We start from the raw sequence: 27,663 nt of genomic DNA on the forward strand, positions 1-27,663 counted from the left end.
AACATCTCATTCCAAAATCATGGGCATTAGTATGTAGTTGGTCCTCCTTTGTTGCTATAACAGCCTCCTCTCTTCTGGGAAGGCTTTCCGCTAGATGTTGGAACATTGCTGCGGGGACTTGCTTCCATTCAGCCACAAGCATTAGTGAGGTCAGGCACTGATGTTGGGTGATTAGGCCTGGCTCGCAGTCGGCGTTCCAATTCATCCCAAAGGTGTTTGATGGGGTTGAGGTCAGTGTTCTTCCACACAAATCTTGACAAACCATTTCTGTATGGACCTCGCTTTGTACACAGGGGCATTGTCATGCTGAAACAAGAAGGGCCTTCTTTACACCACTCTTTACACCACAGCTTTACACCCCTCCAGCCGACGCTTGGCATTGAGCATGGTGATCTTAGGCTTTTGTGCTCCTGCTCTGCCATGGAAACCCATTTCATGAATCTCCCAACAGTTCTTGTTCTGACGTTGCTTCCAGAGGCAGTTTGTAAGGCCATTCTAGTGCTAATGTTTGCCTATGGAATTGCATGGCTGTGTCCTTGATTTTATACGCCTGTCAGCAATGGGTGTGGCTGAAATAGCCGAATCCATTAATTTGAAGGGGTGTCCACATACTTTTGTATATATAGTGTAGATCACTCAGATGGCCATCTCCAGCTCAGATCAGTGCTGCCTGTTTCAGTCACAAATGCATTACTACACACAACAGTTCTATATCATCTGTTTCAGCCATCTTCCTCTTGCAGCTCTAAGAGGAGGGGACCTGAGCTAGGGGAAATGTTTGAAAGGGATTTGAAATGGCTGGGCTTCTTGTATGATTGTAGCTCACTCAGATGACCTGGTGAAAGTTTAGCAGACAACACAACCTATCCCATTTGCTTACAGTAGATACCAAACTGCAATTCTGTACTTTGTCACCTTGCACATTAACAAAGCAACAAAACAAAAACGTTTTAATAAAGAACATATTCACATGGGGGTTAACTTGACTTTTAGAAAAGTTGCATGTTGAGTACAGACCCTGGCATTTACTATAAATAATCAAGTGCTGTACATAAAAACTGGGTGGTTGTGATCAGATGAGTGGTGTAGAGCCATCACTGTTAGAGGGAAGTGTTGACCCCTGCTGGACACTCCCGTGGCCCCTTGGTTACAGATCCTACATCTACACTGCCACTGGCTGGCCTACTACTGAATCCATGAGAACTGGCCTTAAGGACAGGTAAGAAGGGGCTGGTCTCAGAGGTGATGACGATGCTGGGAATCCGGCCAATCATTCCTCTAGTTATGGTGCCTTCTGGCGAATCACCTGCCTATCGATGTCAAACAGAAGGTGAGATGAGAAACAGCGAACATAAAATGCTAAATGATTGACTTTCACACCCAATTGTCTAGCTATGCAGCATTGCAATTTAAGACAAAGATTGGATTTATGGTTTGACATTATTTTCACTAAAAGACAGTCCTTGAAGGATACAAGACTATCTAGACCTGGGATGGTTAACTTTAATGGCGGTGGGGGCCACAAAGAAATTGGGGGTCTGCGGTGGCTTGTGGGTCTGCATACCCACATCAATATCCACATGTCGTCAGAACCAGCGGCCCTAAGCAAAATTTGGTTTGGATTTATTAACTACAATCAGGTAAGATGTGTTTTTAATTGTGGTGCCGCTCTGCACACACCGACATGTTAGCCAGCTAGCTAACGTAAGCTATGGTCCAACTCTAAGCCAACTCTCGTAAATCCATAGATTTCAGAGGTTTAAAAACGGAATGATATAAACCAGATCTTTTTTGGAGTTGAACCGGTCCAGAACTTTATTTTGCTCGTCAGAACAGTGGAACAAAAAAAAATGTATGGCTCTGTTCAGAACAAAACGATTGGGAAATTATTTTGGTTCCAACCCCTGGCAGGGCGCTAGACTAATTTACCAATCTAAAACATTTTAGCTGTCATGGGCCAATTGAGTGACTGTCAGTGACTGACATAACAAGAGAAAAACTGCTGATACACAACCAGATCTTGTGTATTTTACTATACAGTAAGTTGAGACCAGACTGAGTAACCCCCAAAAATATATATTTATTTGTCTTTGGAAATTGATCTGCGGGCGTACAAAAGGGGGTTGCCCATCCCTGAACTAGACCATTAGATTTATTTTCCTTTGTCTTTACAGATCAGTGTCAATATAATCAGCCACTGCCGTTCCTACCCTGACATTATCAGCACTGACTACAAATGAAAGGGAAAGTGGCAATATTTCTCCCCCGTTGGCTTAGCCTGCCACCAGGCATGTCGCAGGACAGTTAATTGTGTCTCTCATTCATAAACCTGGTTAGTCCGCTGCGACATTTATTAAGATTAAACTGCAGTGATTTATCAAGGCCACTTGTTCTGTGCCATCTGCATGCCTGCTGTCTGCTCATGGCCAATCCTTGTCAGACTGCACAGGAACGCATTCACATCAGTCATATTTGGCTAAGGCAGAGACTATAGAGAACGGTTCCCCGAATTTGGCCCGCGGGTGATTTATTATTTTATTTTTTTATTGTTGGACATAAAGTACTTTTAAAAGCAGCAACTCAGCTCCAAATGATTTTCATTTTGAAAATCTGTTCCAAAGTATTTCCACGCATGAACGAGAGATATATGTGATTGTTTACAACTGTAAGCAAGGTTTGACATTGTTACGTTTTAGTCATATATTATATCTGGGCTTCTTGAAGTCTACAAATTATTTGTAATTATGTTCCGGGCCCCTGACCATCCACTCAAGAAAAAATCTGCCTGCGGCTGAATCTAGTTGATGATCCCTGCTATAGTGCCTTCTCTATATGGGAAACTGGGATCCATATTACGTAGATGGGATCAAGAGGGTAGAAAACAGGGGGAAACATGTTGTGTTATATTTCAGAGAGAATATTAAATAGGGCACCAGTGCTGCTTTGTTTTTTTATTGGAGGTAGGTAATGGCAAGCCACACTAGACGATACAGCCACGAGGAATTAACTGACACTAATTATGGGTACTTACACTTGGAGGGAAGCCGTGGTCACTGTGGCCCACGCCTGTCATGGAGATGTTGTCCATGGCATTAGAGCTCTGGAAGATACAAAATACATGACGTAGAGGTTGGTTCCTGCTATTATAATAAGTGACAACTGAGTCATTTCAATGTGAAACTCAATTAAATTCCAGTCACACAAAACACATTTGTTGGGTCACATGTAAGTAAAGACGTACAAATAATTGTAGGGATTGGTCACTCCTTATATTAAGAGGAGACACAACAATTGAGGATCTTAAATTTTCACCTGAAATTACATACTCAAATCTAACTGCCTGTAGCTCAGGCCCTGAAGCAAGGATATGCATATTCTTGGTACCATTTGAAAGGAAACACTTTGAAGTTTGTGGAAATGTGAAAGGAATGTAGGAGAATATAACACAATAGATCTGGTAAAAGATCTTTGAAATGCAAGAGAAAGATCATAATGTATTATTACAGCCCAGTTGCAATATACATTTTGACCACAAGATGGCAGCAGCGTCTGTGCAAAGTTTTAGACTGATCCAATGAAACTTTGCATTTCGGTTCAAAATGTTGTATCAAGACTGCCCAAATATGCCTAATTTGTTTATTAATAACTTTTTATGTTAAAAATTGTGCACTCTCCTCAAACAATAGCATGGTATTCGTTCACTATAATAGCTACACTAAATTGGACAGTACATTTAGATTAACAAGAATTTAAGCTTTCTGCCAATATCAGATATGTCTATGTCCTGGGAAATGTTCTTCTTACTTACAACCTCATGCTAATCGCATTTGCCTACTTTAGCTCAACTGTCCCGTGGAAGGGACACCAAACCGAAGAACATTTTATTTAAGCCTTCATAAAATATTTGATCTTGAATGGGCGAATATTGACATCAACAATCAGGCTTGAAAAGTCAGTGTTACAGTCCATAGTGAGGTTACACACACCTTGCACAGTCTTCACATTTTCCTGGCTTAAAAAGTAATATAAAATAAATAGATTTAAATCTGATTTTTTCCCTACAGACCTATACAACCTACTCCACATTTTCAGATAAAATTTTAATTATAGACGATTTTCCAAATTATAAAAAAATGAAGATGTCTTCACACCCCAGAGTTAATACTTGGTGGAAGCATTTTTGGCAGCCATTACAGCTGTGAGTCATTTTGAGTAATATTCTACAAACTTGGCACAACTTTTACGGCAACAAATACTGACTGTATCCATTGTTTTGTCAAAATTAATCATGCTCAGTAAATTTGGTTTGGAATCGTTGATGGACAGCTGTCTGATTTTCAAGCAATTCTACAGTGCATTAAGAAAGTATTCAGACCCATTGACTTTTTCCACATTTTGTTTACGTTACAGCCTTATACTAAAATGGATTACATTTTTATTTATTTCACCTTTATTTAACCAGGTAGGCAAGTTGAGAACAAGTTCCCATTTACAATTGCGACCTGACCTGATAAAGCAAAGCCGTTTGACACATACAACAACAGAGTTACACATGGAATAAAACAAACATACAGTCAATAATACAGTAGAAAAATAAGTCTATATACGATGTGAGCAAATGAGGTGAGATAAGGGAGGTAAAGGCAAAAAAGGCCATGGTGGCGAAGAAAATACAATATAGCAAGTAAAACACTGGAATGGTAGATCTGCAGTGGAAGAATGTGCAAAGTAGAGATAGAAATAATGGGGTGCACAGGAACAAAATAAATAAATAAATACAGTAGGGGGAGAGGTAGTTGTTTGGGCTAAATTATAGATGGGCTATGTACAGGTGCAGTAATCTGTGAGCTGCTCTGACAGCTGGTGCTTAAAGCTAGTGAGGGAGATAAGTGTTTCCAGTTTCAGAGATTTTTTTAGTTCGTTCCAGTCATTGGCAGCAGAGAACTGGAAGGAGAGGCGGCCAAAGGAAGAATTGGTTTTGGGGGTGACCAGAGAGATATACCTGCTGGAGCATGTGCTACAGGTGGGTGCTGCTATGGTGACCAGCGAGCTGAGATAAGGGGGGACTTTACCTAGCAGGGTCTTGTAGATGACCTGGAGCCAGTGGGTTTGGTGACGAGTATGAAGCGAGGGCAAGCCAACGAGAGCGTACATGGTCGCAGTGGTGGGTAGTATATGGGGCTTTGATGACAAAACGGATGGCACTGTGATAGACTGCATCCAATTTATTGAGTAGGGTATTAGAGGCTATTTTGTAAATGACATCGTCGAGGATCGGTAGGATGGTCAGTTTTACAAAGGTATGTTTGGCAGCATGAGTGAAGGTTGCTTTGTTGCGAAATAGGAAGCCAATTCTAGATTTAACTTTGGATTGGAGATGTTTGATGTGAGTCTGTAAGGAGAGTCTAACAGTCTAACCAGACACCTATTCTAAGTCAGAATCGTCCAGAGTAGTGATGTTGGATGGGCGGGCAGGTGCAGGCAGCGATCGGTTGAAGAGCATGTATTTAGTTTTACTTGTATTTAAGAGCAATTGGAGGCCACTGAAGGAGAGTTGTATGGCATTGAAGTTCGTCTGGAGGGTTGTTAACACAGTTTCCAAAGAAGGGCCAGAAGTATACAGAATGGTGTCGTCTGTGTAGAGGTGGATCAGAGTCTCACCAGCAGCAAGAGCGACATCATTGATGTATACAGAGAAGAGAGTCGGTCCAAGAATTGAACCCTGAGGCACCCCCATAGAGATTGCTAGAGGCCCGGACAACAGGCCCTCCGATTTGACACACTGAACTCTATCAGAGAAGTAGTTGGTGAACCAGACGAGGCAATCATTTGAGAAACCAAGGCTATTGAGTCTGCCGATGAGAATGTGGTGATTGACAGAGTCGAAAGCCTTGACCAGATCAGTGAATACGGCTGCACAGTATTGTTTCTTATCACTTTGTACAAAACTGGAGATAGTTTTTCGGAAAGGATAGTTGATGACCATCAACCGTGGTTAGCTGAATATTAACGTTAGCCAGTAAACTGGCTAGCTTCTGCTTAGCTTCTGGCTAGCTTCTGGCTAGCTTCTGGTTAGCTTCTGGTTAGCTTCTGGCTAGCTTCTGGCTAGCTTCTGGCTAGCTTCTATTTTGGATTTCAGATTTGTGGTAAATAATACTTTTTTTAAAAATTGGTGAGGTGGGTTGAAGGAGAGTGTTTTGAAGTTGAGTTTTTGGAAAAGAAAATACATAAAAGATATGCGAAGAAAGATGTAAATATATATACGGGACACGACAAGACGAGGACAAAGGACGTCTGACTGCTATGCCATCTTGAAGAATAGATAAATCAATATAAATAAATAAAAAATAATGAAAAATACATTAAAAAAATTCTTCATCAATCTATACACAATACCCCATAACATCAATGCGAAAACAGGTTTTTAGAAATTCTTCAAAATGTATTAAAAATAAAAAACAGATAGCTTATTTACATATGTATTCAGACCCTTGCTATGAGACTCAACATTTAGCTTATGTGCATCCTGTTCCCTTGATCATCCTTAAGATGTTTCTACAACTGGATTGGAATCCACCTGTGGTAAATTCAATTGATTGGACATGATTTGGAAAGGCACACACCTGTCTATATAAGGTCCCACAGTTGACAGTGCATGTCAGAGCTAAAACCAAGCCATGAGGTTGAATGAATTGTCCATAGAGCTCAGAGACAGGATTGGGTCAAGGCACAGTTCTGGGGAAAGGTACCAAAACATTTCTGCAGCATTGAAGGTCCCCAAAAACACAGTGGCCTCCATTCTGAAATGTAAGAAGTTTGGAACCACCAAGACTCTTCCTAGAGCTGGCCGCCCGGCCAAACTGAGCAATCGGGGGAGAAGGACCTTGTCAGGGAGGTGACCAAGAACACGATGGTCACTCTGACAGAGCTCCAGAGTTCCTCTGTGGAGTTGGGAGAACCTTCCAGAAGGACAACCATCTCTGCAGCCCTCCACCAATCAGGCCTTCATGGTAGAGTGGCCAGACGGAAGCCACTCCTCAGTAAAAGGCACATGACAGCTCGCTTGGAGTTTGCCAAAAGGCACCTAAAGGACTCAATATTCTCTGGTCTGATGAAACCAATATTGAACTCTTAGGCCTGAATGCCTAGAGTCACATCTGGAGGAAACCTGGCACCATTTCTACAGTAAAGCATTGTTGTGGCAGCATCATGCTGTTGGAATGTTTTTCAGCGGCAGGGACCGGGAGACTAGTCAGGATCGAGGGAGAGATGAACGGAGCAAAGTACAGAGAGATCCTTGATGAAAAACTGCTCCAGAGCACCCAGGACCTCAGACTGGGGCGAAGGTTCACCTTTCAACAGGACAACGACCCTAAGCACACAGCCAAGACAACGCAGGAGTGGCTTCGGGACAAGTCTCTGAACGTCCTTGAGTGGCCTAGCCAGAGACGGACATGAACCTGATCGAACATCTCTGGAGAGACATGAAAATAACTGTGCAGCGATGCTCCCAATCCAACCCAACAGATCTTGAGAGAATCTGCAGAGACGAATGGGAGAAACTTCTCAAGGAGAGGTGTGCCAAGCTTGTAGCGTCATACCCAAGAAGACTTGAGGCTGTAAACGCTGCTAAAGGTGGTTCAACAAATTACTGAGTAAAGGGTCTGAATAGCTATGTAAATGAGATATTTAATTGTTAATACATTTGCAAAAGTTTAAAATAATCTGTTTTTGTTTTGTCATTATGGAGTATTGTGTGTAGATTGATGAGGAATAACAACAATTTAATCAATTTTTTAATAAGGCTGTAGCGTAACAAAATGTTAAAAAATTATGTTTTTTATTTTTTATTATTGTCTAGCCAAATCAATTGTAGGCAGATCTTTGGATCTGAGCTTCTGTTGTCTTTCTATGAGGTTATTTTTTATTCATATTGACCCTGACCTCTGACCTGACCCTAGACGGCAGTTACTGCCTTCTTGCTTGGTACACCCATTGGAAGATGTTTCCATTATGATTTTTTTTATATAAAAAAACTTGTGTTAATATAATTATTTGTATGTGGCTGTCAGTGCCATATCATTTTATACTTGTATCAGCGAAGAACAATACATAATACCAAGGTAAGTCCAAAGGTAAAAAGCAGTAACTGAGGTTAGTGATGGCAGCTGCTGCCTTTTTCCTTGATTTCACTGTAACTTTTTGCTGTTACTGCAAAATATATAATACAGAACATGGACACAATGCAATTGGGATCAAGAAGAAGGTAAGGATATGTTGTAGGACAGCTGCATTTGAAGTGTGAATTTAACCTACATAGCAGTCAATACAAACTGACATCTATTAGCATAACAATGGCATTCAAATGGACAACAAAGTGTCTTTTAGTTGGTTTTGGGTAATTTCATGGGTATTCCGGGACAGGAATAGCCTAACTGGACTCCGGCATGAAACCTGATTTTGTTGTTTATTTTCAGAAATTCTGAAGTATCTGGATGGTCAGTGGGGGATGTCTGCCAGTGGCTTCAGCAAAATCAGTTGGAGGACTACATCTCTCCTTTCCAAGGTTTTACATTTAAATAAAAAAATCAATTGCATGCTAGGTCCAACCAAAACTTCACTTCTGCTTTTAACCCAACTACCATGTAGCTCTTGTTGTGGGGGTGTTATAACTGCTATGGTCAAGGACCAAATGACAGATTTTTTTCACCTTTTCGGCTGGACAATTGGAATGCTTTAAATGCTAAGCTACCTATCAGTCAAAACCAGTCAAAATGCCTGCTAACTGCCCAATATTGCAACAAGCATTTTTTGAGGAATCATAAAACGGATTCGCCACATTGGTCTGTATCAAGGGTTCCTGTTAACATGTGGACTTGGAGGTTACATGTTTTCATGCAAATGCTTTGCTTCACATAGAACACATACAGTGCCTTGCGAAAGTATTCGGCCCCCTTGAACTTTGCGACCTTTTGCCACATTTCAGGCTTCAAACATAAAGATATAAAACTGTATTTTTTTGTGAAGAATCAACAACAAGTGGGACACAATCATGAAGTGGAACGACATTTATTGGATATTTCAAACTTTTTTAACAAATCAAAAACTGAAAAATTGGGCGTGCAAAATTATTCAGCCCCCTTGAGTTAATACTTTGTAGCGCCACCTTTTGCTGCGATTACAGCTGTAAGTCGCTTGGGGTATGTCTCTATCAGTTTTGCACATCGAGAGACTGACATTTTTTCCCATTCCTCCTTGCAAAACAGCTCGAGCTCAGTGAGGTTGGATGGAGAGCATTTGTGAACAGCAGTTTTCAGTTCTTTCCACAGATTCTCGATTGGATTCAGGTCTGGACTTTGACTTGGCCATTCTAACACCTGGATATGTTTATTTTTGAACCATTCCATTGTAGATTTTGCTTTATGTTTTGGATCATTGTCTTGTTGGAAGACAAATCTCCGTCCCAGTCTCAGGTCTTTTGCAGACTCCATCAGGTTTTCTTCCAGAATGGTCCTGTATTTGGCTCCATCCATCTTCCCATCAATTTTAACCATCTTCCCTGTCCCTGCTGAAGAAAAGCAGGCCCAAACCATGATGCTGCCACCACCATGTTTGACAGTGGGGATGGTCTGTTCAGAGTGATAAGCTGTGTTGCTGTGTTGCTTTTTCAGTCTTCTCCTTGTATGAGCTGAAAGTTTAGAGGGACGGCCAGATCTTGGTAGATTTGCAGTGGTCTGATACTCCTTCCATTTCAATTTTATCGCTTGCACAGTGCTCCTTGGGATGTTTAAAGCTTGGGAAATATTTTTGTATCCAAATCCGGCTTTAAACTTCTTCACAACAGTATCTCGGACCTGCCTGGTGTGTTCCTTGTTCTTCATGATGCTCTCTGCGCTTTTAACGGACCTCTGAGACTATCACAGTGCAGGTGCATTTATACGGAGACTTGATTACACACAGGTGGATTGTATTTATCATCATTAGTCATTTAGGTCAACATTGGATCATTCAGAGATCCTCACTGAACTTCTGGAGAGAGTTTGCTGCACTGAAAGTAAAGGGGCTGAATAATTTTGCACGCCCAATTTTTCAGTTTTTGATTTGTTAAAAAAGTTTGAAATATCCAATAAATGTCGTTCCACTTCATGATTGTGTCCCACTTGTTGTTGATTCTTCACAAAAAAATACAGTTTTATATCTTTATGTTTGAAGCCTGAAATGTGGCAAAAGGTCGAAAAGTTCAAGGGGGCCGAATACTTTCGCAAGGCACTGTATATACAAAAAAACACAATCATTTGCTGACAAGTAGGCCTAATGGTTCTGTAATCCCTGTGCCTAACTACATTAAGGAAAATGTGAATGATGATGACTTTGATCTCGCGTGGGCGCCTGCAACTAATGTTGTTGAGTCCATGGACTTCAAAACTGAAGACCTAGTTAGAGGCCTTATGAGAAACCTCTGCATGTTTATGATGAAGATCAGAGAGAAGCATTGTGTGACTGTGCAGAGCAGTATAGTGGAGGATCATAATGTTTGTTAAACTAGGAAAGTCAGTTAAGAACAAATTCTTATTTACAATGACGGCCTACATCGGCCAAACCCTCCCCTAACCTGGATGACGCTGGGCCAATTGTGCGCCGCTCTATGGGACTTCCAATCACATCCGGATGTGATATAGCCTGGATTCGAACCAGGGACTGTAGTGACACCTCTTGCACTGAGATGCAGTGCCTTAGACCGCTGCGTCACTCGTTGTTACCTACCTTTACCACCTGGGGGCGGCCCGTCAGGAAGTTCAGGATCCAGTTGCAGAGGGAGGTGTTTAGTCCCAGGGTCCTTAGCTTAGTGATTTGAGGGCTCTATGGTGTTGAACGCTGAGCTGTAGTTAATGAATAGCATTCTCACATAGGTGTTTATTTTGTCCAGGTGGGAATGGGCAGTGTGGAGTGCAATGGAGATTGCATCATCTGTGGATCTGTTGGGGCGGTATGCAAATTGGAGTGGGTCTTCACTGAAAATGTCAGTGAAGACACTTGCCAGTTGGTCAGCGCATGCTCGGAATACACCTCCCGGTAATCCGTCTGGCCCTGCGGCTTTTGCACAGCAACCAAGGACGAGAGCTCACCATGCGCGACTCAACAAATTACAGCTACCACCTGCAGGCAGTCCAAGAAAACCCAGAAAATGCCAGAGTCTATGGTGTTAGAAGTCCGTGCTACGTCTCTGAGATGACATATCTTTACCCTTTATGTATTTATTCCCCTCGATGTGATGCATGAGATCCTTGAGGGCATCATGCCTGGATGGTGTTACACGAGCTTGTGAAGACGAAACAAATCACCGTGGCTCCGCTAAATGACAAGATTGATGACTTCCCGAATGGCAACTACGCCAGGTCATCCAGACAAACACCACTATCTGAGCGCGCCCTGAGGAATAATGGACATCTGGTTGGGAGTGCATCTGAGAAATGCTAATGATTGGGTGGCAAATAGCCAGCTGTGATGCATGGGAAGTGTGCCTGTTACTGAGATAACTTGGGGACATAATAATGGCACCTACTATCAAAAGGTCTTGGGCACCATACCTGGAAGAGAAAATAATGGAATTTAATGCTTTTTCAATTTCATGCTTTTCCCAAACAAGCAAACACCCAAGATGCACTTTCCGAACCATTACTACCGACTGCTGATGGCATAAGGACCACTTATCCATCTGTCGTGTATGTGCTTTGAAGCCAAACATCAGCACTTCAAGAGAATTGCACATGTCATCTGTGACTACAAAAACATTGCAAAGACACATGCCAAAAGACACCAGATGAGACAATGCTGGGAGCAGTCAAAGAACACCTGCTTAGGAATCACAGTACCACTCCAAAAAGACCAACCCACCACAATTTGCTACAAGCCAACAACCAACCAATAACCAGCATCCACCAACCAACACAAAACTGTGGCCCACAATATGCACCCTTCCTGAGTTCCCCACAGCCCTGCAGTGTAAACTCAACCAACAGAGTGAAGAGTTCCAACTTTCCCACTGATTGGTCCAAGTGGAGGAGACAAATCATCCAGATTTTAGTTGATACCAGGTATATGTGAACGTGATAAGTTTATACATTTGGTACATCATGTGAGTTTGTGTGTGTTTAGATATTACTGCACTGTTGGAGCTAGAAACACAAACATTTCACTACACCCGCAATGACATCTGCTAAATATGTGTATGTGACCAATCCGATTTGATTTGATTTGTGTGTAGTCATAGGATGTGTTATGCTGTAATGGAACACCACATCGATCTACCCTTTTCAAAGGTACCCTACAAGCAGACTATATAGTGACATCATTGGTGGCCAAGTACCCATTTCTAAGGGACTGTACAGGACATTTTTGTACACTTGGTCATTACTAATTACTCAACCTCAATTCTCCTTTACGAAGGAATCGTGGCATGGGATGATTGAAAAAAAAAAGTTTGCCTTTTTTTTTTGTAATCTCTTGTCTGCAAATAAGAGGTTGCAGTCATCAGAGTTAAGTTCACACAGAATAGGAGTTCTGATGGGAATGCAGGCCCAGCATCAAAGGCAGCCAGGATTTATGGTTAACCCCTAAACCTAACCTTAGTTCCAGCAAGTGTTTGCTTGTCAACAAAGTTGCAGCTAATCGTTTTGAGTACATATGGACCATGCAGTATATGCGACTATCCAATGAAGTGGGAACCTAATTTAAAAATCAAGTGCTTTACCTGTGCATATGTGTATTTGTGTCATAGGTGACGAATGGCGAGCATGATGTAGAGCTACTTGGGGGGCCTGTCTGCTACACCACTTTTGACCCAAGTAAGTAACAGTCATTTTATTGTCAAAATATTCTCACTGGATCATGAATATGAAACAAACTCTCACTTTATTTTAGTTCGGTTACACACTTTTTCAAATCTATGTGAATCACGTTAAACCTCCAGAAATAAAAAATATGTGCAAATGATCTTTTCAGATCTTCTCAGAAATGAATCAAGTCCATGGAATGGATATAGACAAAAAGATAATTCAAGGACTTTGCAAGGCTAGTGGCAAAATAATAGCAGAGGTAGAGAGGCGAGGCATGGGTGAGGACCTGCTATTCCGACAGGCCCTGAAGGACAATACAGAAGAGGCACACAGGTATTTGCTCTTATTCCTTCCCTTTCTCTAATGTAGCCTATACAGTACATAGTACATACAAAATATGGATTTTGTAATAGAATTGTAACACACATTTATTTTTTTTGCAAATGTAGTAAGATCATTGCTTTACTTTTCCCCAGGACTCGAGACCCTAGCAGCGATCCTGCTCTTGCCCTAACGCTTCAATGAGGACCCGAGTGGCCTTTATGTCCGTGACAAGGTATATCTCTCCACAAATAATCTGTTTCTTCATAAACATAAGTGTGCATGCTTATATAAAACTACAGCTGAACATTTGTGATGTTCTTAAGTTGCGGTGTTCTGGGTATAAGGGAAGTTGGGGTAAAGTTACCAGGGCCGGTCATAAAGATGGCAAACTTCCTAACATAAATAAGTGGTTGTTGGGCAAGTGGTTGTTGGACACACACACACACACACACACACACACACATGTGCTCACACACATGTGCGCACACACACACACACACACACACACACACGCACACACACGCACACACACACACTAAAGCAAAAAAAATCCAATCTGTATTTAGCATCAAGTCTACAATATTGTTAGTTTACCTTAATTCATTTTTAAAGTATGTTGTTTTTATTGTATTTTATATTTTCACCATGAGAGTGAAAAGCACTATACAAAGTAAATGTATTATTTATTATGTTCTGACATGTCTGCAGACATGTTGCAATGTTTGTTTTTGTGTTTTGTTTGGTAAATTGTTCATTCACATTTGTGGTGCCACTAAATTAACAATTAATTATTTAAATCAATATGGTCATTATTATTAAAATATGTTTGTATAATGGGGGAGAGTGGACAGGGAGTAAAACAAATTAACCCCAAAAAGTTCTTAGAGGAACCATTATAACCTTTGAGAAAAGTTTTCCGAAGAACTTATAGGGGTTCCCCCACACAACCTTTTTTCAAGGGTTCTTTGAAGAACTAATAGGGGTTCCAACACAAGGTTCTTAAAATAACCTTTTTTCGAGGGTTCTTTAAAGGGCTAATAGGGGTTCCCCCACAAGGTTCTTCAAATAACCTTTTTTCAAGGGTTCTTTGAAGAGCTAATAGGGGTTCCACCACAAGGTTCTTCAAATAACCTTTTTTCAAGGGTTCTTTGAAGAGCTAATAGGGGTTCCCCCACAGTTTTAATTTAAAGAACCCCTAAAGGATACTCCAGGAACCTTTTCTTTTTAGAGTGCAAAGGGGGACATTTAATTAACTGTGAAATCTAACCTCTCAATAAAGATTATAATTGTATCACAATATGTTGTAAAGACACATTTAAAAGACAATTTTACTTGTAATGAGACACATCAGCTATCTCTATATATCTGCTTTACAGAAATATGTCTGCTGACCCCTATACGATTGCTCATACATTTAAAAAATAGATTCTTATCCTCCGATACAGATTGCCTCTACAAGTACTGTGCTCCATAGAGCTAGCTTGTGTTCTCATGGGGGCACCCTATACCACAGTTAATAAAACACTGCTTTAGCAGGTGACATCACATTTGAAATAGTAACACTGAAAGACACCGTAAAGATGAACACGTTTCAAAAATGTCAAAATTGGATTAGACGTCTATGGTACAGCAAAGCCCTCCTAAAGCTTCCTCCCTGGAGTGACCCCTCTGCTGTGGATTCATCTTACCATCCTGTCTGTAACAAGGTGCCAGATTAATTTAGGAGCCATGCGATTGGCTGACACAAATCCAGGGGTGCTTTCCAGGCCAATAGTTGGTTTAATAGATTCGTGGTGGACTACACAGAAGAATCCTTTCTGATGGAAATGTGTACTTAGTTCTTGCCTAATTCTCCTACGAATCTTGTTGCATTACAGTACAGCAAGTGTGTTACTGTTTGATTAGGTGCTTCTCAGGTAGAGGCACTGAATGTTAGGTATCATTGTTGGCATTAATGTGTATTGATGTTGGGAGATGAGCACATAAGTGCAAGTGGGATTTTTTTTTAAACCCTAAATTGGCTTACTTACTGACCTTTACTGTGTTAGACAACGCATTCACACTGTTCTGCCTCTAGAGCCCAAAATATCCTCCACACATTCGCTACATTGTCACACATGTGAAAGAGGACAGGGAGCAGGCTTGACCTGACCTTGCCTTGATGTGTTAGTTACCTTCTCAAAGATACCAGAGTCGTGGATCTTCATCTTGGACTTGGAGCTGGAGGGCTTGAAGTGTGGGAGCTCGGTGGTGTCCTTACTGATATCACAGGACACCTGGCGGCTAGCCGGCCAGGAGCCCATACTGGAGAGGTCAGCCTCAGTATCTGTCCAGGCCTGGGGGGATGGAACCATTACATAAACGTCAGACACACACACACACACACACACCCACCCACCCATCTCATGATTTCATTTTATTTATTCATACCGATTCGCTGTCGGAGGCGGAAGAGAGGCGGGACTTGACAGTGCTGGTGCGGTGTAAGCGGTCGCCGATGTCGGATGTCTGGCTGGTGACAGTGGATCGTCGGGTGGACATGAAACTGCTGTTGGTGGATTGCAGGTCGCGTCTACGTACACACAGCAAAAACCCCAGGCATGGGATGTACTTGGCTATGGCCATCCTGAAGACCAAGAGTGCAGGTTGCAGATTTAGGAGATGTAGGTCCAGAGGCTAACTGATATATTTCCTCTAGCATAAGACAGAAAGGCAAAGTACCATACAGTACAAGGCGACACCATAGGCAGTCTGATGGGACAGAACATGGCAGGGACTTGGCCTGATGTATCATGTCAGAGGAAACAGTCTAGGTGCCCTATACAGTTTATTAACCCTTGGCATCCTTCCTGTGTGGTGAGAATAAAATAATGTCCAGTTGTATTAACATCCAGGTTAATGAGTGATTGTAGAGAGGAAAGTTTAGTCTGATCTAGAGTTGCACGGTGTATGAAAACAATGGTAGTTTTTAAATACTAGAACATGAAAAACGGTCCAGTATTATAATTTGTTACTTTCGGATCTTCTACCAAATGTGTCTCAGATTTTGAAAATCAACTTAATGGTTTGAATTTATTCTAAAATGTATTAAGTTTATGGTTCTGATTTAAATTACGTTCAGCTTATAAAGGCCTCATAAAGCCTTCATAATGCCTTCATAAGCACTACATAAATGTGTTAAAGTATCTATAACCGTATGTCATGCTTTAAAAAGGGTTCATAAATGTGGCATAACTGTGTGACATAAACACCAATGCCAAATGTGACATAACCCATTTTGTGCTTTTCTGGTAACTAATTTCTGTGTTCTATTCATGTGCTGTTCTATAAACCAATTTCTGTGTGTTCATGCAAGTGGCTGACTGAGCGAATCCTCACTATCAGTAGCTGCAATTTGGCAGTACACCTGGACCTTGTTTTGAGAACGAAAGATATCTCAGTTTCAAGGTCTCAGGTTAGAGAGTAGAAGCCTCGTGAGGTATTGGTCTGAACCAGTATTGGTCGGTAATTCATAATTAATTATGGTAAATCATGCAAATATAAATTGTCTGTGTATAGTTGTATATAAGACAACTGCTGTGTCTGCCTTGGCAGAGTTCCTGATTGACATGTATATATTGGTGCATTGAGTTGGTTGGAACCTTTCCAGCGTGCTGACAAATAAAGGATGATTAATTTAAGATTGATTTCGAGTGTCCCTGTGTAAGAATGACCACGACACCCACTATGTCAAATATGATCTAAACGTGCTTTATAAAGGGTGACATGTTGGGTCGAAGGATTGGAATGCGCTCCAAAGTGAAGTCATGGTAGTCACATTACACCTAATCTCGTTCCAAGACACTCCCCCCCAAATGTGCTGAAGGCCTGGTGGACCAACGCATCAAACTTGGCCTTCATTAGTTAGGGTTATCTTTAACAAGTCACATTTTTGCCATAATTAGGACTTTGTTACTGTGTTAACTAGTGACGATGACAATAACTTTACTCAGTAAGGTCACTCCTTTAGAATTCTATGGTCACTCCCACCTACTGTAGGCCAACTTTGAATAGTTGATATCCCAGGCTTCTTTCTATGTGCTGTGTGTGCAATGGCCTGGGGGACGAATGGAATGTGAATAGTGTAGCTTGACCCTGAGCTGGCAGAAAAGTGTTGAACAAATCAAAATATATTTGAGATTCTTCAAAGTATAGTGGCCACCCGTTGCCTTGATGAAGGCTTTTCACACTCTTTGCATTCTCTCAGTCAGCTTCACCTGGAATCCTTTTCCAACAGTCTTGAAGGAGTTCCCACACATGCTGAGCACTTGTTGGCTGCTTTACCTTCATTCTCTCAACCAGTTTCATAAGGCATTTCAATTAACAGGTGTGCCTTGTTAAAAGTGAATTTGTGGAATGTATTTATCTTCTTAATGCGTTTGAGTCAATCAGTTTTGTTGTGATAAGGTAGGATTGGTATACAGAAGATCATAAGTCCATATTATGGTGAGGACTGTCAAAACGACAGTCCATCATTACTTTAAGAGATGAAGGTCAGTCAATCCGGAACATTTCAAGAACTTTGAAAGTTTCTTCAAGTGCAGTTGCAAAAACACGAAGTGCTATGACGAAAGAAAGACCCAGAGTTACCTCTACTGCAGAGGATAAGTTCATTAGCATTAACTGCACCTCAGATTGCAGCCCAAATACATTCTTCACAGAGTTCAGGTAACAGACACATCTCAACATCAACTGTTCAGAGGAGACTGCATGAATCAGGCCTTCATGGTCGAATTGCTGCAAATAAACCACTACTAAAGGACACCACTAAGAAGAAGAGACTTGCTTGGGCCAAGAAACACAGGCAATGGACATTAGACCAGTGCAAATATGTCCTTTGGTCTGATGAATCCAAATGTTAGATTTGTGGTTCCAACCACCTTGTCTTTGAGAGACACAGAGTAGATAAACAGAAGATCTCTGCATATGTGGTTCACACCGTGAAGCATGGAGGAGGAGGTATGATGGTGTGGGGGTACTTTGCTGGGGTCACTGTGTCAGTGATTTATTTAGAATTCAAGGCACACTTAACCAGCATGGCTACCACAGCACTCTGCAGGGATACGCCATCCCATCTGGTTTGCGCTTAGTGGGACTATCATTTGTTTTTCAACAGGACAATGACCCAAAACACACCTCCAGGCTATGTAAAGGGCTATTTGACCAAGAAGGAGAGTGATGGAGTGCTCCATCAGATGACCTGGCCTCCACAATCACCCGACCTCAACCTAATTGAGATGGTTTGGGATGAGTTGGACTGCAGAGTGAAGGAAAAGCAGCATATGTGGGAACTCCAAGACTGTTGGAAAAGCATTCCTCATGAAGCTGGTCGAGAGAATGCCAAGAGTGTGCAAAGCTGTCATCAAGGCAAAGGGTGGCTACTTGGAAGAATCTAAAATATATTTTTTTGGTACAACATGATTACATATTTGTTATTTCATAGTGTTGATGTCTTCACTATTATTCTACAATGTAGAAAATAAGAAAAATAAGAAAAACGTTTGAATGAGTAGGTGCGTCCAAACTTTTGACTGGTATTGTAAGTTTCGTAGATTTTTCACAGACCTCAAAAGTAATCCCCGATGTGGTTCAAGCATTGTTGTGAACACAGAAAGTCAAATGTTGTTGTTTTTCTACTAAAAAAGTTTGAAAATAATTGGGGAAAATCTGAAAAAATGGGGGAAATCGAAACCTGGAAAACAAAACTGAGAAAATGGAATTTGGGGAAAAAAACTGAAGTAATCAAAAAGTGTGAATGGATTTTAAAAGGTCTCACTAAGGTTTTTTTTTTGCTGTGCATGACTGCACTTTAGAGTGTGAGTCATCCTGCAGCACAACATTTTGGGGAAAGTTGAGGTTAGGTCCAATATTGACAACGCACCTAAGAGGGAAAGAATTTCGGCCACCCTAGAAATGTTTTAGAGTAATGTAATATATACAATTTAGCAGACGCTTTTATCCAAAGTGACCTACAGCGATTGGTGAATAAATGTTTACATATGGCGTGGTCCCGGGAATCAAACCCACTACCCCGGCATTGCAATGAGTGTTATAAATGCTTTGTGAAGCCTCCATTTAACATGATTTATAAGGCTTTTTTTAAGTGGTGCTTATGCCACCCTTTATAAAGCACAGGTTTATGTCATATTTGATATAGTGGGTTATGTCACATTTGACATTGGTGGTTGCCACATAGTTAGGCCATATTTATGAACCCGTATGACATACGGTTCTAGATGATTTGTAACACATTGTTGCAGTGTTTATGCAGGCTTTATGAAAGCTTTAAAAAGCTGCACATCAATTACCAAAGTGGGACCATGTTGGGTCAAAAGACATGACCAGAATGCATCAGTGATTCATATTCCCTTGCCACTTTCTGAAGTCTGTATGTGGGCAGTGCGCATATTTCTACCGTTTTGTGTAGCCGTTAGCGATGCTAATGATAACCTTCAGGTAAGTCTTCAGGTAGATGGAAAGGCTTTTTCAAAAACCTTCTCTGTCACGCCCCTGATCTGTTTCACCTGTCCTTGTGCTGGTCTCCACCCCCCTCCATGTGTCACCCATCTTCCCCACTTATCCCCTGTGTATTTATACCTGTGTTTTCTGTCTGTCTGTTGCCAGTCCGTCTTGTTAATTCAAGCCTACCAGCTTTTTGTCTCAGCTCGTGTTTTACCCTAGCCTCTCTATTTCTCATCCTGGTTTTTGACCTTTGCCTATCCTGACCCTGCACCCGCCCGCCTGACCACTGCCTGTCTCTGACCCTGAGCCTCCCTGCCGTCCTGTACCTTTGCTCCACCTCTGGATAACCGACCTCTGCCTGACCTGACCCTGAGCTTGCCTGCCGTCCTGTACCTTGGCCTCTGCTCTGGCTTATCGACCCCTGCCTGCCTTGACCTGTCGTTTGCCTGCCCCTGTGGTTACAATCAACATTGTTACTTCAAACAGTCTGCATTTGTGTCTTACCTTGATTCCTGATATTCTCAATTAAAAGTTAAAGCTAGAATCCTTGGTTGCTACATCCCTTTTTGGACTAATAAATGTATGTTATATACCCAAAATGTAAACAAAACCTGTTTAGCCTCAAACATGATTACAACTATAATTTTGATATCATGGATGTTCAGTCCTTGCATCCATAGCTCTGTCTGTGAATTTGAGTTATATTTCTCCAGGCCCATCGCACAGCTTTTTATCAAAGCAAAATCTGGTTGAATCAACGTTGTATCCACGTCATTTCAACCAAAACATATGTGATGCCGTTGAATCAACGTTGTATCCACGTCATTTCAACCAAAACATATGTGATGCCGCTGAATCAACGTTGTATCCACGTCATTTCAACCAAAACATATGTGATGCCGCTGAATCAACGTGGAAAACTGATTGGATTTGCAAAAAGTCATTAAATTAAGGGAAGTGACCATTTTCTTCCAACCATCTTTTAACCTACAGTTAATCCAATGACATGGTGACAGTTTTTCACATTGATTTCACATGAGTTGACAACTCAAACAAATGTAAATCAAAACGTGATGTTTAAATGACGTCTGTGTCCACTGGGAAGGCGGGTGAACGCTTTGTTATTGTTTCAACTGTAGAATCTAGCCAAGTACAAAGTAACCTACTGTACAGTATGCCTACTGGGCAGAATTATGATTATTTGTTGCAATCCAGTGTGCAACTCCAAACTCCAACACGTACACAACAGAATCACCACTAACCAAACAACAGTGCTAACTGGGTGTGATCTCCTGATGTAAGACTTGTTTGGAACTAAGAACTACTGTGGCAGCAAGACTACAGTACCTGTACTTTGAGTGGCAGCAAGACTACAGTACCTGTACTTGGAGTGGCAGCAAGACTACAGTACCTGTACTTGGGGTGACAGCAAGACTACAGTACCTGTACTTGGGGTGACAGCAAGACTACAGTACCTGTACTTGGGGTGACAGCAAGACTACAGTACCTGTACTTGGGGTGACAGCAAGACTACAGTACCTGTACTTGGAGTGACAGCAAGACTACAGTACCTGTACTTGGAGTGACAGCAAGACTACAGTACCTGTACTTGGAGTGACAGCAAGACTACAGTACCTGTACTTGGAGTGACAGCAAGACTACAGTACCTGTACTTGGAGTGACAGCAAGACTACAGTACCTGTACTTGGGGTGACAGCAAGACTACAGTACCTGTACTTGGGGTGACAGCAAGACTACAGTACCTGTACTTGGGGTGACAGCAAGACTACAGTACCTGTACTTGGGGTGACAGCAAGACTACAGTACCTGTACTTGGGGTGACAGCAAGACTACAGTACCTGTACTTGGGGTGACAGCAAGACTACAGTACCTGTACTTGGGGTGACAGCAAGACTACAGTACCTGTACTTGGGGTGACAGCAAGACTACAGTACCTGTACTTGGGGTGACAGCAAGACTACAGTACCTGTACTTGGGGTGACAGCAAGACTACAGTACCTGTACTTGGGGTGACAGCAAGACTACAGTACCTGTACTTGGGGTGGCAGCAAGACTACAGTACCTGTACTTGGAGTGGCAGCAAGACTACAGTACCTGTACTTGGAGTGGCAGCAAGACTACAGTACCTGTACTTGGAGTGGCAGCAAGACTACAGTACCTGTACTTGGAGTGACAGCAAGACTACAGTACCTGTACTTGGGGTGACAGCAAGACTACAGTACCTGTACTTGGGGTGACAGCAAGACCGCAGTACCTGTACTTGGGGTGACAGCAAGACTGCAGTACCTGTACTTGGGGTGGCAGCAAGACTGCAGTACCTGTACTTGGGGTGACAGCAAGACTACAGTACCTGTACTTGGGGTGACAGCAAGACCGCAGTACCTGTACTTGGGGTGACAGCAAGACTGCAGTACCTGTACTTGGGGTGACAGCAAGACTACAGTACCTGTACTTGGGGTGACAGCAAGACCGCAGTACCTGTACTTGGGGTGGCAGCAAGACTGCAGTACCTGTACTTGGGGTGGCAGCAAGACTACAGTACCTGTACTTGGGTTGGCAGCAAGACTACAGTACCTGTACTTGGGGTGGCAGCAAGACCACAGTACCTGTACTTGGGGTGGCAGCAAGACCACAGTACCTGTACTTGGGGTGGCAGCAAGACTACAATACCTGTACTTGGGGTGGGTGATGGCATAGATGATGGGGTTGTGAATGGCTGAAGCCTTGGCGATCACAGCAGGTACTGAGTTCATGTAGGGGGTCAGAAAATCTGTATACCTACAGAGGACATGAAGAGGGCAGAGAGAGAAGGCTGTTAGGCTTGAAGGTAGAATTATACAATATAAATTGTACCTGAATGGTCAAGGTATGAATGTTGTGGCTGCGTCAATGCTTTTAGAAGTGGGTGTGTATTGTGTCTATATAGGCTAGTATAGTATATCAAAACCACTCACCCTGAAAATGCGGTCAGGGCAACAGCAGAGTAGGGGGACCAAGAGATGACATAGAGGAGGATGACAATAAGAGCGATCTTAGCCATCTTCCACTCATTCTTCAGCCGATGGAAACTCTTAATGGAGTCTCTGGTGCTCCCAGTGCCGTTGATCTTGGTTACAGCCCTATGACACACACACACACACTGATTTTGTTTTTCATGCGAGAAATTAGAAATGCTTAGAGAATCCAATGCAGTAACTTAATTTGACTCTTCCAGTGACATCTCTAGACCAGCTCTCTGGTGTCAAACCCACTCACTTGTTAGTTGTGCGTATGGCTCTGAAGATGAAGAAGTAGCAGTACATGATGATGATCAGGGGGATGAAGAAGACAAAGGTGAAGAGCAGCATGGTGTAGGCACGCACGGACGGGGTAAAGGTCACATAGTCCCATGTACAGGAGGTCAACAGACCCTCAGGAACATAGGCACCTTGGAGAGGGGTAAGGGAGAGGGGAGGGGAAAAGGGAAGGAGAGACAAGGGGATAGAGAAAGGCGGAAAGGAGGGAGGGAGAGGGGTAGGGGGAGAGGGGAGGGGAAGGAGAGACGAGGGGATAGAGAAAGGAGGGAGGGAGAGGGGTAAGGGAGAGGGGTAGGGGGTAAGGGAGATGGAAAGGGGAAGGAGAGACAAGGGGATAGAGAAAGGAGAGAGAAGGTGATAGAGAAAGGAGAGAGAAGGGGATAGAGAAAGGAGAGAGAAGGGGATAGAGAAAGGAGAGAGAAGGTGATAGAGAAAGGAGGGAGGGAGAGGGGTAGGGGGTGAGGGAAGAGGAAAGGGGAAGGAGAGACGAGGGGATAGAGAAAGGAGGGAGGGAGAGGGGTAGGGGTAAGGGAGAGGGAAGAGGAAAGGGGAAGGAGAGACAATGGGATAGAGAAAGGAGAGAGAAGGGGATAGAGAAAGGAGAGAGAAGGTGATAGAGAAAGGGAACAGAGAGGGGGAAAAGGGTAACATATAAGGAGAGAGACAATGTTCTTTCTTCAACACCACTTCAAAGGCATCTATCTACAAGTTGTTCATCATGCATCATCCATTGAAGCTCTGCTATGGTAAAACAATCAGGGAAAGCAAAGGACATTCGCATCAATAGGAAGACACAAGAAAACCAACGTTTGGAGCACTCCTGATTAACTAAATGCTCTGGACGATCAAAGCCTCAAATTGTAAAACGGCACAGTTTTGTTTTGCTTTCATGTTATTAATGTTTTTTCCCCAGAGGGGATGAAAGGATGTGGTAATCTGTGGAGACGGGGCAAAGATGGGGACGTCAGATGGGTTTAAGGAGACAGACGCCCTTCGTGTTGTCAGATAGGACATTTGTGTTGCGGAACCATGTCTGGGTTGGCACGCCTGCATGAAGAGCCCAGCCCCAGACTGCTGCAGGAGGTAGCCAGTCCATGATCTCCTATCCCTCTCCCCAAACCCCCTCCACATTGTCTGAGTTAGTGTCACCCCAAGGTCCTTTCCAGCATATCACCCATTAACGTGCTGGACAGAATCGGGCTGGATACATTTGTTATTTGCCAGAGATACACACAATGATGGGGTGCGAGTAATTCCGAGGACAGCATACTGTAAGGCCAGGCCCATGTGAGGCTTATGAGGGGCCCATTCCAGCCAGTTCGCCCACTAGTTTCATTTAATTCCTTATCACTGAAAAATCTCAGGCAGCTCAGAACACCTGATCCAATGCCTAAATCCTCATTCCTAAACTAAGCTACTGCTAACTGGAGTTCAAAGAGAGAACACAGAGCCAGGGGAGCACTCGTTCTCGCTGTCTTTCTATCTTGCTGTCTTTTTTAGCTCTTTCTAAGACATGCATACACTGACACAACCACAACTCTCCCATACAGCGTGTACAGCCCTGGCATACTGGATCTCATCCCAATTTGTGTGTATGTGCGGATGCGTGCGAGCGTGATGATCATGTTTGTGTGGACTTACTCCAGCCGAAGAAAGGGGGCAGGCTCCACCCCAGTGAGTAGGCCCAGGCAGCCATGAGGACGAGCAGGGCTCGTTTCTTGGAGAGCACCCCAATGGAGGCCAACGGACGCGTGATCACAAAGTAGCGGTCCACTGCTATCACCGTCAGAGTGATCATAGAGCAGATCCCAAATAGAGCCCCGCAGAATGCATAGAGCTCACAGCCTAGAAGACACAGAGACGGAGAGCTCAGTCTGAGTCAATTCCTTCATTCCACCTCCTTCCAGTCAATTATAGGAAACGGACGCAATTCAAAGACTGAATTTGTCCACACAATTCTATGCTATTTTCTATGTTTTTTGGTTTGAAGTCAATTATAGTTTTTGTGGAAAATATTGTGGAAAATATTGGCCTCAGACGTGTTCGGAGATGGGTGTTGAGTACCTTTCTCCCCGAAGATCCATCTCCTGTGAATGGAGGTGGTGAAGAAGATGGGTGCCTGTGTGATGCACATCATGAAGTCAGTGATGGCCAGGTTAATGATGAACATGTTGGCTGGAGTCCTCAGTGACCTGCTCCTGTCGAACACAACACATACAGCACAGGGAAACACAAGATGATGTATTCTGATTCAATTTGATACACATACTTAAACACCACCATAATTCTGTAACATTCCCCCAAATGGTAGCTCAGTGTAATCAAATGGTTATTGTTCTGTAATTGCGTACAGCAGTTCCCCTCTTTTTATGGTGAAGGATGTATTATTGTTGACAACTTTTTAGCTAACTTTTTAGAGCTTGTGCCATCAATTTGTCCAACACGTACCACTTATATCTGCATATGATTGTGTGTGTATGCCTGTCTATATTCAGAATGAGTCATCATAGTGGGAGAGAAATGACACCTCACAAAGCATTGAAAGTGAAGCATGGCATGGACGCTAGTTACAGTACATCATGTTTGGGCTCAGGAGGGAGGATGAATACCCTGATCTCTCGACTCACGATGCTGATCAACTGAGACACACTGATGAACAACTGAGACCACAATGCCACATATGACAGATGGAGGGATATTGAGACGAGATAAACCTCAGCATTAACTGTACATTTTCTTGCTGCAAGAAACTCCAATCACATTTTAACTGATAAGATTATCTGCTCTTCTTTAAAAAAAATATATATATATTTATATATTATTTTAGAATTTTACCCCCTTTTCTCCACTATTTCGTGGTATCCAATTGTTTTAGTAGCTACTGTCTTGTCTCATTGCTACAACTCCCGTACGGGCTCGGGAGAGACGAAGGTTGAAAGTCATGCGTCCTCCGATACACAACCCAACCAAGCCGCACTGCTTCTTAACACAGGGCAACCTTGGTTAGCGCGCACTGCGCCCGGCCCGCCACAGGAGTCGCTGGTGCGCGATGAGACAAGGATATCCCTACCGGCCAAACCCTCCCTAAACCGGACGACGCTAGGCCAATTGTGCGTCGCCCCACGGACCTCCCGGTCGCGGCCGGTTACGACAGAGCCTAGATTATCTGCTCTTCTAAAGTGGAGAGAGAGAGAGTTACACTACCATAGGGAGCAACTGTCCCTTACCTGCTGAAGGCATAGATAACCAGGAAGTTGCCCACCATGCCGGTGATGCCGATAGCCAGGATGACGGCCCCTATAGTATAATGGGCGTGGTCAGGTACATCCACAGTGGGGAAGGGGTGACGAGGGGCCTCGTGCACCATGGCCACCTACAGGTAAACCAAAATAACTGCATTTAAACAGGAACCTGTGCAACAGCCACAGTTGGCATTACTAAATTGTGATTAATTAACCGTATCCACTTGTCCACTTGTTAATGTGCACTCTCAAACTTTTTGCATAATTTCAGCCAGTAGTTTTGAAAGTGGTGCTCACGAGCCAAAACGGTCCTTCTTTTAGTCATCCATTTCCTGTGATATGTTATGAATTTAGCAATTTGTATGATATGTGAATTTTGCAATTCATGTGATATGAATCCAATTTGTGCAATATGTTACAAATCTCTCTTCAAACTGACTTTGACAGTTCACAAATAATTGGGTTTTAAATCAAGTACTTTGTGAAGGATCAAACAATGCATCCTGTCTCATTCTAATTCTTAAATCCCTTGATTCATGTTGGCTTTTCAAAAATAAACTAACCAGTAAACTTGTTTCCCCTCTGGTTTGTATTCTTTTAAAACAAGGATTTAGTTTCTTAATTTTGTTCTTGAAACCTGCCCCCGGAATCCTTATGCAGGATAGAGCAATTGTAAAATGCTGGCCTGCACACTTGCATGAGCCTATTTGATAGTCATTAGGATAGGATGTACCCAGGAAATGTGATCCCAGGGGGCCAAAAAACTGGGGGAAGCTGTACACGTTCAACACATGACTGGACTGAGACCAGAATCCTCATTTGAGATTTGCATGAGTCTACTCACAAGCCACATGGACGATATTTTTTATATTTTTTTTATTTAACCTTTATTTAGCTAGGCAAGTCAATTAAGAACAAAATTCTTATTAACAATGACGGCCTACCGAACTGCCTTGTTCAGGGGCAGAACGACAGATTTTTACCTTGTCAGCTCGGGGACTCGATATCAAGTTTTGAGTTTGACGCCAAACTCCACACTGTTGTCACTGACTAAGTACAATGTCTGTACTTACAGCGTTCATATAATGTTTTTACTTTCGCTGACCTTGTTTTTTTAATCGACATTTGTCAATAAAACTCATGAATGCAACTGTTTATGTCACATAGTTTGGGTGTTTAACTTGTAGAAATGGTTGTCCTGAAAAGAACATGGGGGAAGAAAACAAGTGCTGGACATGCAGATAAATGAAAGTCATAAAAGGGTTAAACACCATCACATTGGAAACATAAATGACAAAAATATGCTAATACACATAACAATAGGGCATATTGTAGCGTACAGTGCCTTCGGGAAGTATTCAGACCCCTTGACTTTTTCCAAATGTAGTTAGGTTAGAGCGTTATTCAAAAATTGATTTAAAAAAAACAAATCCATCATCAATC

The 27,663-nt window shown here is 42.5% G+C and overlaps 1 protein-coding gene across 1 annotated transcript; it reads right to left on the minus strand.

Annotated features, from left to right (window-relative positions):
* Positions 1-978: 978 nt before the first annotated feature.
* Positions 979-26,351, minus strand: LOC110532592 (melanopsin-A-like). Its single transcript, XM_036983431.2, has 10 exons — positions 26,206-26,351; positions 25,043-25,176; positions 24,620-24,823; positions 22,938-23,109; positions 22,637-22,801; positions 22,353-22,460; positions 15,591-15,786; positions 15,335-15,496; positions 3,032-3,100; positions 979-1,310 (listed from the first exon to the last, which is right to left on the minus strand). The coding sequence occupies exons 1-10, from the start codon at positions 26,343-26,345 to the stop codon at positions 1,101-1,103; spliced, it is 1,560 nt and encodes a 519-aa protein (XP_036839326.2). The 5' UTR covers positions 26,346-26,351; the 3' UTR covers positions 979-1,100.
* Between the last annotated feature and the right edge of the window lie 1,312 nt (positions 26,352-27,663).

Source organism: Oncorhynchus mykiss, chromosome 1 (genome assembly GCF_057628025.1).
Source record: "Oncorhynchus mykiss isolate SJ-2025 chromosome 1, ASM5762802v1, whole genome shotgun sequence".
NCBI classification, from domain to species: Eukaryota; Metazoa; Chordata; class Actinopteri; order Salmoniformes; family Salmonidae; genus Oncorhynchus; species Oncorhynchus mykiss.